We start from the raw sequence: 12,837 nt of genomic DNA on the forward strand, positions 1-12,837 counted from the left end.
TATTTAAAGTTAGCAGCAGTTTTCTGTTTGGGGAAATTCAACAGGCACCCTCTTTGCCCGACTTTAAGTGGTTATTGGAGACAAAACCGCCCAGAGATGTAAGTTTTGGGCAGTATAGAAATATGTTAAATAAATAAATAAATAAAAATAAAATGTGTTATTAAAAAACAACTAATGCAGATTTAAATATGAGGTTTCCTGTTGCCTTACTTGTCCTCTAAGCATTATTGGGTAGGCACTCTTCAACACCGCTCTTTGAGAACCCTCTACTCTTATTAATATTCTGTGTCCGTATCTTGTTAGAGGGTTGAAAAGCCCTTTTGATCCATTGTCAGATGAACAGTGTGTCAACATGTACAAACTTAATTGGCAAAAAATCAGTACCTTTGTGCCAAAACGGAATGTGCTATGTAACACCAATGCCAACCATTTATTCTCTGAAGGATAACAATCCAAACTCACTTAACTATGTGCAAGTTATAAATCATATCTAAATTCTCTTGCAGGATCAGCTTTCAGCTTTCCATTGGTAGATTATTTATAGAAGAGAGGCAGATATTTTTAAAAATAAACACATCAGAAAGATGTCTGGACCTAACACATTTGTTACCCACTGTTTTGGATGAGAGCCAGCAGATAGTGTTGGTCTTTGAATGAGATGTGGGTTCAAAAGCTCAGGAGTAGACTTGCTGAATGCTCATAGGCATTCACATTTCACCTTCAGTTTTCCACAGCAGGGAAAAATGGAATTTAAATGAATTATTAATGAGAGAATAATTTAGAATTTAGCATGCTGAACAGGATAAAAAAACAATAATGAGCATGATTCAAGTAGCACCTTTTAAATTCTGTTGATTTCAGCTGGAGAATTAAGCACATTCTGAACTTTCATCAAAACTTAACATGCTTTACTTAGCTGAATTATCTTGATTTTTAAAAATATTAATATCTGATATTTGTTTTCATTGTTTACTTACAGGTGTGTTGTTTGTGCTTCAGTTCTAGTTGTATTGCTCTTGAGGTGTAAATATTATCAATTCTATAAGACTACTAATGGTGTTCAGTCATTATTCTGTCTAAGGTTGTTTTTCTAAATGTACACATAACTAATCCAGCTTCAGTGGCACCAAAACCAATATAAACAGACTGGAAAGAATGTATGTCTTTATATCAATTTTGAAGCATTGGGGGTGTTGACATAATTTTTACTGAAGTAAATTGCTACACAAGCAATTTATGGTTCAAGACCACATACAGGAATCCAACTAATTACACATGAATTTTGCTGCTACTTTTATAATGAGTAAATATATTTTTTCAGAAAATATTCAAGTGTAAATTGAAAATGGCTAGGTTTTATGCATAAATACTGTCAGCTATACCCTGAGAGTTGCTAAAAAAACCATGGTTTTCTTGTGCCTGTGTCTGAAAACAGAAATTTACTCCAAGACATTGGCAGACTTGTTACTAGACTGAGAAAAGACCTTGGGCCATGCTGAAGAGGATCTTTTTAAAATTATTATTTTAAAGCAGCTATTATCTTCAAATATTTTGAAGACTGAGAGAATATACAAATATTTCATGTGCTGTATTCTTGATTGCACATATTGACTACCAATTTGACAGCACTTAATCAATCAATACTTAGTTGCAGTGTAGTATAGAGACATGGGGCAGGATCCAAGCTAAATTAGTCAGTTGAAAGTTTGTCATGACTAACTTATCTCATTTATTTTGATGGTGCTTAGTCATTTAGTCTGGATCCTTCCTTAGGGGACTATGCCAAATGCTTCATAGAAAGGGAGGGTTTTGGAGAGGGATCTGAAGGAAGCAAGTGACGGCATCACAAAGGCATTTCTGGGAGTCAGTTCCAGGCATAAAGGGCAGCAAGGGAGAAAAGGGTGGAGTTATGAGGGAGTGTGACACCTTTGGACAACTAACGGTGGTGGATCTCGATGAAGGAAGGTGGTAGGCAACACAAAATGTTTCCACATGGAGGTTTGTTCTGTCAGGATTACTTATTATTACATGATACTTTATAGAGCATCCATGTTGTCGGCATCCTGTAAGGTCCCTTTCAAACATCTATTTCTTTTCAGATTTGTGAAAGAATTGGCAAATTTGCAGTCTTAAATGCCTTTTTCTGCTTCAGATTAATGTTGTATTAAGAAGGTATCCTTCCTTAAACGAGACCATGTAGGTGGCCCATTTTCTTTAGAAAATGAATGAACTAAATCAGGGGCTCCCAACCTGTGGTACTCCAGATGTTGCTGAACTACAACTGCCATCACCCCCAGCTACAATTTATTGTGGCTAGGGATGATTGGAGTTGTAGTTCAGCCACATCTGGAGCACACATTGGGAAACTCTTTTATAAATGTTTTATCTTCCCTCCAGTGTGTGATGGAACTTTTGTTTTAAAAAATTTCTTCCAGACACATTCATATCAGTGGAATTACAGATACAGAAGAAGAAAGAATTAAGGAAAGTGCTGCATATGTTGCCAAACGGAACCTTTTTGCAACTGGTGAAGGAATTAGTGTAACTAGAAAGGCAACTTCGTCTTCTGTGGAAGAAGAAACACATGAGAAGAAATCAAGGAAAGTAGCAATACGAGAGACAGCTGAACGAACAGTCCTAAAGAAAACGGTACGAAATCACCAGTTCATTCATGTGATAATGCTTTTATTTGTAAAAGAAAAGTAATAAATTGCAAGTAATAACCCTGCCTGGGAGGCAGCCCAGGCAGGGTTAGGCTGGTCGTGAGAAGTGGTGGGATCCTCATGGATCCATCTGCTCCCTACCTGCCTAACCCTATTAACGAATCCAGCTGTTAGCTGAGACTAAGGATGCACTTGCACCCTTACTCTGGGTACTGGGTATCGTTTGTCTCCTGAGGCTGAATTCAGCCCGAGGAGACACAGAGACAGGTGCACAGAGCACCCATTTCATGGGAGAATCCACAATGCAGTGATGTGCCACACATTGCATTGTGGGATGCCTGGAAGGTTCCAGCTCTGAATCCCTCCACCTTGCTCTGTGCAGCTCCAAGCAGTGCTGCCTGTGTGGGCGCATAGAAAGCATGCCAAAGACGACCTGCTTGGTTGTCTGCAGGGCGGTAAGTGCAAGTAGCCTTCCTCCCTCGAGCCCTTTCTCACCAATTGTGAGAAAGGGCTCTTTATGTCCCAGTGGAAATAGAGCTTGGTTGCAGGTTGTGGTCTGAGGACACATGACACCACTTGAAGCTATATAGGTCCATATATATCCCTTCCCGTGTACACTGCCTTGGGTTTCTTGATGGAAGAAAGTTGGAATGTTTGTGTGTATAATAAATAAATAAAAGAATGAAGTCTCTACTTGCTTATTGAAATACATAAAAATCAGTGGGGCATAACTTTGGCTGTTTTGTGCCTATAGTTGTTTTTATTCAAATATGGAGATTGTTGGTTGTGGTAAAGCCTTTGTCTATGATCAAATTGAGGTAACACTATTGTGATATGACTACTGTCTCAAATCCCTGCTTCTGTGTGAATAGGGATCCATGAGGCAATGGCAACCTAAGTGGCAAACATGTGGAACACCTGGATAACAAAATACTTTCTATGCAAGCACCACTCCTTCATATGGAACCAGCAGTGCTGGAGTGAGAAGTAATCATGTGAAGGATTCCAGTGCCCACATTGTTTGTGCTTAACATTGTCCATTTGCAATGGTTTTGCTCATGTTAAATAAAAAAATCCTCAATCCCTGTCATGTATTTCAAGGAGGCAATCTATGCAAAAGTGGGATAGATTATCCCCTCCTCCCGCCCAAGGGAAAGGTCTCATTTCTAAAGGGTCACACACATTCCTATTTTACATATATATAATGTTGCTTGTTTGCAATATCTGTGCTTGCTGCCTCACATTCCTTCCTTCCAATCTTTAAATGCATACATGCAAATAAAGCCATAGGGTTTCTGCACTGATGAAACTGAACCTAGAATGTCCAACCTTTAGCTCAGGAAAGAGGAAGCCCAAAGCAGGTAATGACTTCCTGTGCATATGCAATATTGAATAATACCCATGTGTTGAAGAAAAATATCCACCTAACGGTTCAAAAGAACATTTTGAAGCGTACACTAATGAATCTCTATTTACCCATGAAAAATAATATAGGAAGTGTATGTCAATTTTAAATATATATATCCCCCTAGACAAAATATAGCCTTTTCTCTACTCTGAAATTGTAGCGTGTTCTTGCAGAGGATAAATCCTAAGATGAAATATTTTTCTCACAGTTAAGAGACACAGAAGATTTTCACAGAAAACTGAATGAAGATAGCCTGTTACACGCTCCTGAATTTGTTATCAAACCTCGTTCTCACACTATCTGGGAAAAACAGAATGTCAAATTACACTGCACTGTGACTGGCTGGCCAGAGCCTCGTGTTACATGGTAAGCTTGCTCCTATGTCAACATTTTAACTATAAATTCAGAATGTGTAAACTGAAAATAAAACTTGCCTATATTCTTGAAAATGTTCTTGAAAATATAACATGTTGCCTCTACTGATGAGAGTTTGAAAAAGATTCTTCAGTCTTTCAGGTATAATCTTTGGGCATAACCCAATTAGCTTTTTTAGTGCACAAAACTGTTCATGCTCCTGATTTTGAATACTTTTGGGCATATTCTGATAATCTGTAGTTGTCTCTTATTCCTGCTGGAATCTGAAAAAGAGTTTGAGATTCATGGGGAAAATACCACTGCACCAACATAACAGTATGATCCAAGTGTGGAAGCTCCCAGACTTTTATTTGCATATTCCCTTTGTGTTTAGATTGGCTCCCTTATTGAAATTAATGGGGGTTTTCCATATGTGCAAGAATCCAATACATATCTCTCTCTAGATGGAATTCCCTTCTGATTGTCTTGATCCTGTGGCTTGCAGGAGGTGTAGGTTCAGAGAGTGAGAATTAAAGTCCCTACTGTGAATGTTCTTGTCTACATGCATGCAGGGTCATAAACTGCATTTAATCTAATTTAAGCAATGATGGAAATAACAGTATTGAGTACAGAATACTGAATTCTGTATTGGGTACAGTACAGTAATTCACTGAAAGATGAGATTCTATTAGGTGTTTTGTGCAGACATAGCTTTCAACGAAGGAAAGGCTTTGAGCATGTGTCTTGCTCTGGGACACCAAAAACAATGAACCTGATCTGACATTTTTGTTCACAGTTTGTTAAGCCAATGCCATTTATATGCTTAAGGCAAATGTCATTAATATGCTTATATAAGCATGCATATGGGCATGGTGAACATTAAAGGCTGCAAGTTTTTTTTTTAAAGCATTAGTAGATTCTTCTACAGACATCTTCAGATTGTGATGTAGTCAATTTAAGCATGCAGTTTTATTGGCTTCCCTGGAAAGAAGAGATGGAAAATCCCAGGTTATTTGAGACATACTGCAGTATGCATTAACTATTAGCACATAATAACTGGAGGAGTGTTGCACTCTCAGATTAGAGAGTGACTTGTCTCTACTGTAATGTTGCTTCTCAGAGGTTAGATGGTCATTCTTAAATAAGAGGCTTTTTATTTAGATTTAAAAATAGATTTTTATTTCTTCCTAACCTAATGAACTAAGAAAAAAAACACTATGAGGTATCAGAGACAAAACGTTTTGACTGTGTTTTAATATGTGCATAGTCTGTCTTTTATCATCCCTTCTGTTGTACACTCACATAGTAAGTATTAATAATACAATATAAAAGCTAAGAGTAGATATTAATCTGCTAATAGATCCAGTTCTTGACTTTGTGTTAAACATATAGCACTCTTTATTTTTAACACATGCACCTGTGTGCACTAGTCTTCATTTTCCATGACAGAAGGTGCTGAAAGGAAACCTTTAGTGAGAAGATTGATGGAAGAAATAACTTTTGCTGTGACTTTGTTTTCAAAGAGCTAAATATAATACCATTGGCTATACTCCAAATAGGTGTCACTTTATTGTTCACCAAAATGACCTGTGCCAATACTATCTTTAGGACCTTTGCCTTTTGTTTTTGTTTTTTAAACAAGTAGGGAGCTGACATTTTAATAATAATTTTAAAAATCTGTAGATGTTACATTTTGTCTGTCCTAAATCAATGTATGATCAAAAATGAGAACAATTATATTTAATCCCTCATTTTTATCTATTATTAATCAAGTAACATGCTTATTTAACATCCTTCCTTCCTTCCATCAAATGATCTACAAACCAGTTTACATAAAAATGGTGGAGGGGATGATTAACACCAGCATTGTAATTCAATTACAGCACAGGATAAACAATAATTAATCATTGATATTAAGAAGAGGAGGAGGAGGAGGAGAAAACCAGGAAGCTGATACAATATCAAAGTAATATGTTTCATGTTACAAGCCCTAGTTAAAGTCCTTGCTGCCACATTCTGGACCAATTGTAGTTTCAAAACCCTTTTCAAAGGCATATCCATGTAGAGCACATTGCAGTAATCTAACCTGGATATTACCAAATTGTTAGTGATAGTGGCAGGATCATAAGAACATAAGAACAGCCCTGCTGGATCAGGCCTAAGGCCAAACTAATCCAGTATCCTGTTTCACACAGTGCCCACCACATGCCGCTGTAAGCCTACAGGCAGGGCAGGCCCAGGGGCGTAACGATGGGGGGGGCAGGCAGGGCACGTGCCCTGGGCGCCACTCCGGTGGGCCATGTGGGGGGGGGCGCCAAAAGTGGCATGCCCCCAACCCCCCCTGGATCGCCGAGTGCGGCGGCGGTGGCGGCGGATCACCTGCCGAGTGCGGCGGTGGCTGGCGGCGATTCGGCGGTGGCGGGTGGCGGCGGATCCATTCGCCCGCCGAGTGCAGCAGAGCGACGCCAAGGCCTGCCGTCTGGCCTGGCGTCACTTCCCAACTGCACAGGCGCGCCTCACAGTTGGGAAGCGACGCCGGACCAGACGGCAGGCCTCAGCGTCGCTCTGCACTTGGCGGGCGAATCGATCCGCTGCCGAATCTCTGCCGCCAGCCACCGCCGCCACACTCGGCCAGCGATCCGCCGCCACCACCACCGCACTTGGATTGCCGCCACCGCCCACCACCGCCGCGCTCACTCCAGGGGGTGCCGGCGCAGGTATGTGGGGGCCTGGGGGGGGCGGGGGGAGGGCGCAATTTCAGGGGCAGAGCTCGCCCTGGGCGCCGTTTCCCCCCGTTACGCCACTGGGCAGGCCCTCCCTCCTGCTGTTACTCCCCTGCAACTGGTACTCAGAGGCACCCTGCCTTTGAGGCTGGAGGTGGCCTATAGCCCTCTGACTAGTAGCTGTTGATAGACCTCTCCTCCATGAAGTTATCCAAACCCCTCTTAAAGCCATCCAGGTTGTTGGTTGTCACCACATCTTGTGGCAGAGAATTCCACAAGTTGATTATGTGTTGTGTGAAAAAGTACTTCCGTTTGTTGGTCCTAAATTTCCTAGCAATAAATTTCATGGGATCACCCCCGGTTCTAGTGTTATGTGAGAAGGAGAAGAATTTCTCTCTATCCAATTACAGCACAGGTCCTTTTTCTCCAGGAGAGGTTACAATTTGTTTACCTGTCTAAACTGGTAAAAGACGACCCTTGACCACTGCAGCCTCCTGGGCATCCAAGAACAGTGCCAGATTCAAAAACAACCGCAAGCTGCAAACCTGAACTTGGAGAGTGTTTGCAATCCCACATCCACTCACTCAAAGAGCATCTGATCCCATAGCCACCAATACCTCTATTTTATCTACATTAAGTTTGTTCCTTTTATGTGTTGAATAACTAAAAGAAGATTGTATATAGCAATAGCAATAGCAATAGCACTTACATTTCTATACCGCTCTATAGCTGGAAGTTCTCGAAGCGGTTTACAATGATTTAGCATATTGCCCCCCAACATTCTGGGTGCTCATTTTACCGACCTCGGAAGGATGGAAGGCTGAGTCAACCTTGAGCCCCTGGTCCGGATCGAACTTGTAACCTTCTGGTTACAGGGTGGCAGTTTTACCACTGCGCCACCAGGGGCTTATGGAACATATCCATTAAGGAACTGGTTTTAGAGAACCTCAAAATTACTGTATCCTTGACTGTATCCATTACTGTATCCATTAAGGAACTGGTTTTAGAGAACCTCAAAATTTCTGTATCCATGACTGACATCAAGATAATATAGCTGATTTTGCAAAATACATCTGGCAAGAGGAGGACATGTGCATGTGGAAGGATACTTCTGTATCCCTAGCTAGATGGGAAATAATGTGCATCAATGGCTGCTGTGAGTGCAGTTCCTCCACTGGATTCTTCTTCACACACATAGCTCTGGTTAGATACTTTAAATTCTGTCCATCAGCTGTTCAGTATAGGAACCAGCTGATTGGATTTAGTCCCCCACTCTCTCCTCTCCACTGAACAGCTGATAAGAGTAATAAGAGCTGAAGACATGAAAGTTTGGATTAGAATTTATTGTTGTTCTACAAATACGTTGATATGTCAGTGCTGCAATGTGCATATTGACTCCAAACTCTCAACAAACAGGCCTTTTATTGTGCAAAGAAAAACTAAAAGTTGGTAAACATAAAAACATAAGATGTTTCAGTATGACACACCATCCCCAGTTAAATAAAACAAATGAACACAGATGTGTTCAAATCTCGATTCCTCAGCTGTTAAATTCCTTAGACATGATAACACACAGTTCCCTGACTGAGAGATAATGAGCGAGGGAAGGTGCGGAGAGAGAAGGGGGAAATACCTGATTCTTCTCAGAGGCTAAAACTTCATGGCATCAGCCAGCACCTCCCAAGCATTAATGTTCTTCTACATATTTTTATGCTTCATTTTATTATACATTCACTTTTTATTGTTTCATAGGTACAAAAACCATGTGCCCATCAATGTCCACGCTAATCCCGGCAAATATGCAATTGAAAGCCGATATGGGATGCACTCTCTGGAAATTAACAAGTAAGAGAATAGCAGATAGCTTGACTTGTCATTGACTTAGAATTGTATAATAATGTCAAGTATATATGTATGTAGGTGTGTGGCCATGTCTTCTGAAGGTGGTGAAGATAGCAGTGTCAAATAATTCACAGAATAGAAACTATTCCAGTGTTTTTTCTGGAGGTTGAATTATTTCATGTGAGTTATAGTTGTATTATGACTCCTATTAATAGTTATGACAAATATTTGGCTAGATTTGATAGTCTAACTACCTCCTCCTCGATCTATTTCTACTGTTGTCAAGATGAATGGTATTGTTTTGACCTAGAGTTGTCATTTTTATGGAATTTGAGCATGTACTTCATTGTATATCAAACAGAACAGAACTGCTGAATGTTAGGCAGTTACTACTGCTTTTCCCTGCAGGTTTAGTGGAGTCTTGAAACAAAAGAGAGATCTCAATGTTAATGCTTTTATAAACTTAGATTTAGCCAGCTCCATAGAGCTAATGGATGCAACTTGGCTTATTTTTAGAAATCTCACAATATTTGTATTAAAATGTGAACTTTGATAACATAAATTGGGCCTGCCAAACTTTTAAGCCTTCTGCAATGAATCCATCAGAAGAAGTTGTTCTTTCTTTCAAAATCAGGTGCCTTGTATCTCTCCATACACTAAGGCCAAGTGTCCTTTATGATGCCATATTTTTAGGCAGGATGCTATGATTCCTTCGGTTTTGCTGAGGCAGATTTTTAAAAAAGGATTCTTTCAGAGAGCATGCTTAACAAGCAACAGATCATGCAGGTATTGGAGGGTCTTCACAAATTCTGATTTCCCATGGCTGCAGGGGTCACAAGGGAATCTGCCGTTCCTGCTCAAGCTACGTATTCTGGGATGATGTTGCTAGAAGAACAAAACGTGCACATGTGTATGGGATGTAACCCTGGAAAATGTGGGAGGAACATCTGGATTCAATGATATTTTGACCGACTGAGAGAATAAAAACTTGTTTGTCAAAAGCTACCAAAATCTTCTTGATCTTAGTGACAGTTCTGTGATATGGAAGGAAATTAAAGTAGTTCATATGATATCCTGGGAAATTATCCAAAAAGGGAGTGGTATTGTAATAAGAAGTTGGTATGTTTCTTCTTAGACGTTTGAAACTGAAACAGCTTATGTTATATGAGTTTTTAGTACCTGGAACATAAGGCCTACATTCGTAAATCCCAATTTTGTACAGTTTACTTAGCAGTATGTCCTACCAAATTCAATTACTCCTAAATAAGTATGCATAGGATTTTAGCATTAGTTGTGATAGTAGGTAGAGGTACTGGTTAAATCCTGGTACATCACCTTTTCTATTGAGCTTGGTAGGAAGAACCTAGCTGTGTCAACTAAGATGGAACATTCATAATGTTTTAGTTCTAAGGTTCTCCTCTAGCAACACAAAGTAGGGGGACAAAATGTACTCAAACAAGATCCGTTCTTCTGATATTTCAGGTCAGTATTTTTGTTTAGAGTATGAGGGAGCGAAAGATGTGAAAGATGGAGCCTAGTTCTAGAAAATGATTTACATTGGAAGTAAGTGTTGAATAGTAACATTTTTTGGTTCCTTAGTTTCACATTTCAGCATATCTCAATTTAAATCAAGTTTCAAGTATGCTGATGGTAAAGGTTTCTAGCAGTGCGGAACCAGTTGTAACATTTAGTAGTATAAGCATCTGCTTTGAATTTATTATTTGTTATTCTTTGAAATAGTGTTTTTCCTGCATTTTCTGAGACTTTGTTATATTTTCCTTTCTTTCTTCTTCTCTCCACCTTAAAAAGACTATCTTTTTAGAGTAAAGAAGTTTCATTTAGAATAATAGAATTGGACAGATCCTTGTATACCATCTAATCCAACTCACTGTTCAATTCAGGAAATTCAGAGCAAGAGCATCCTGACAGATGGGTGTCCATTTACTGTCGATTTACTGTTCTGTTACTTAGAAACCAATGTTTAAAGCCCATTCATTGGCTAATTATTCAGTTCATAATATTTACATCAGTAATAGGCAATACAAAATAAAAGGACAGTTCCAAGGCAAAACCATTTTGATACAAAGGGTGCTCCCCCTGCCCCCACTCAGTTAAGACAATACCAAATAATGGTTTGGATTACTAGAATGATCCCGAAATGTGCCTCAGACTTGCACAGACCTCTTTATAGCCTGCAAGAGGAATGCAAAATGTCACCATGTGAAGGTGGGCATGGGGGCTTCAAGGGTTGACTGTGTAGGTCCTCTGATATGTATGAACCCCCTGACCAGTGGCCAACATCTGAAACCAACTATGTGCCCAAGGCACCTAAGTTCATTTTTCAAGCACCAAACTATATTTTGTTGTTATTTCTGAACTGAGTCACAGAGTCCATATTTGTGAAGTACTGGGGAGAGGCTGGCAAACTCCAGGTTACCTAAAACAATTATTGGTGTTCTTCAGCCTAGTGCTAGAGGGAAAACTGCTCAACTTGCACCACTCCATCTACTAAAGTCTAAGGAATCTTTTGCATTGAGGATATTTTTTGACTCAGGTGCACCATGAATCTGCCATGACCCTTTGTTCATTCTCATAGCAGATGGAGAAAATTTCAGGTTGTGAACAACCCGTGAAGCCTATATAGGAGGTATTTTGTGAGCACAAAAATGCTGTTGTACTTCTGTCTTCTCTTTATAGTTTGGAGATGCTGTTTCCTGTGCTAAGGCATAAAATAGGGATGCAAGATGTTTCACTAAGCCTCCATGCAATGTATGTTACACTTAGCCAGCTTGGAAGCACTGGAGAGAAAGTAAAGAAAGAAAGAAAGTTTGAGTTATTAGGGAATTTGCTAGTGGTCTCAAAATGTGACAAAGGCTGGGAAGAAAAGAGAGAAAGATTTGTGCAGTGATGTGCTGAGAGTGACAACCTGTGAGCAGTTTGCACATGGATTCCTATAAGGAAGTGCCATATATGCATTTTGTAAGGTGTGAAGTGGCCCTGAGAGTTAAGAGTAGTGATGGAGATTACAAACAGCATTTCTAGATGACAAAAGACAGATCTCAGTTTTAGTGCTTTACTAGAATTAGTATATATCCAGCGTCAGTGGCATGTACTACTACTACCATTATGAATATTTATATACCACTCTTCAACCAAAGTTCTCAAAACAGTTGGATAGGGCCAGTTGCTCTTCCCCTGCTAAATAAAAGAGAATCACCACTTTAAAAGGTGTATCTTTGCTCAGCTTGCAGGGGTAATGCATGGGTAACCATCTAATGATGGAGGGCAGATTTAGCTTTGCTGCAGAGAGGAATAGCCTTCACAGTTTTATAAAAAGCATGCAAGATGTATAGTCCACTGCGGAGAAGGACAGCATAACGTTGAGGGACGCAAAATTAAAAGAGGGAGAGAAACAGAAAAGGAAACGTTTTGTTCAGTCACTAGAAATTGCTTTGGATGTTGAAAAAATATAGTCTAGTTGGTGTTTGTTTTGTAAAAAAAAACCATTTAAAAAAATAAGACGTATATGAATGCTTTGCCACCTAAGTGGTAGAGTGGGAGAAGTAGAGAACTTCACTTCTAAAGAGCTGATGAATGTAAAATAAAATGAATTAAACTTTTAAAAAGTTAAAACAAATTCCACACAACACTCTAAACAGTAATGGATACACTAAATGGCAAACAGTTGCATTTCCCAAGAAGAAAATGTTGTTGGAAAAATGCAATTTTTCTGCAACAAAAGTACTGCTTTGAGGAATGACAGCTAGGTCCCCTACAATAACTTAGTAATAAATTAATAACTTTGAAATTGTGTGTGTGTATACACACAACCACACACACAGCCTAG

The 12,837-nt window shown here is 39.5% G+C and overlaps 1 protein-coding gene across 5 annotated transcripts in view; it reads left to right on the forward strand.

Annotated features, from left to right (window-relative positions):
- The window catches only part of MYOM1 (myomesin 1), a 110,419-nt gene that overhangs the window by 14,469 nt on the left and 83,113 nt on the right, over nucleotides 1-12,837 (forward strand). For all 5 annotated transcript variants that reach the window (XM_053243328.1, XM_053243329.1, XM_053243331.1 and 2 more), the window contains exons 4-6: nucleotides 2,436-2,649; nucleotides 4,280-4,437; nucleotides 8,901-8,993. In XM_053243328.1, coding sequence (XP_053099303.1) covers nucleotides 2,436-2,649; nucleotides 4,280-4,437; nucleotides 8,901-8,993 — 465 coding nt within the window. The remainder of the gene's footprint in view (nucleotides 1-2,435; nucleotides 2,650-4,279; nucleotides 4,438-8,900; nucleotides 8,994-12,837) is intronic.

Source organism: Hemicordylus capensis, chromosome 4 (genome assembly GCF_027244095.1).
Source record: "Hemicordylus capensis ecotype Gifberg chromosome 4, rHemCap1.1.pri, whole genome shotgun sequence".
Lineage (NCBI taxonomy): Eukaryota > Metazoa > Chordata > Lepidosauria > Squamata > Cordylidae > Hemicordylus > Hemicordylus capensis.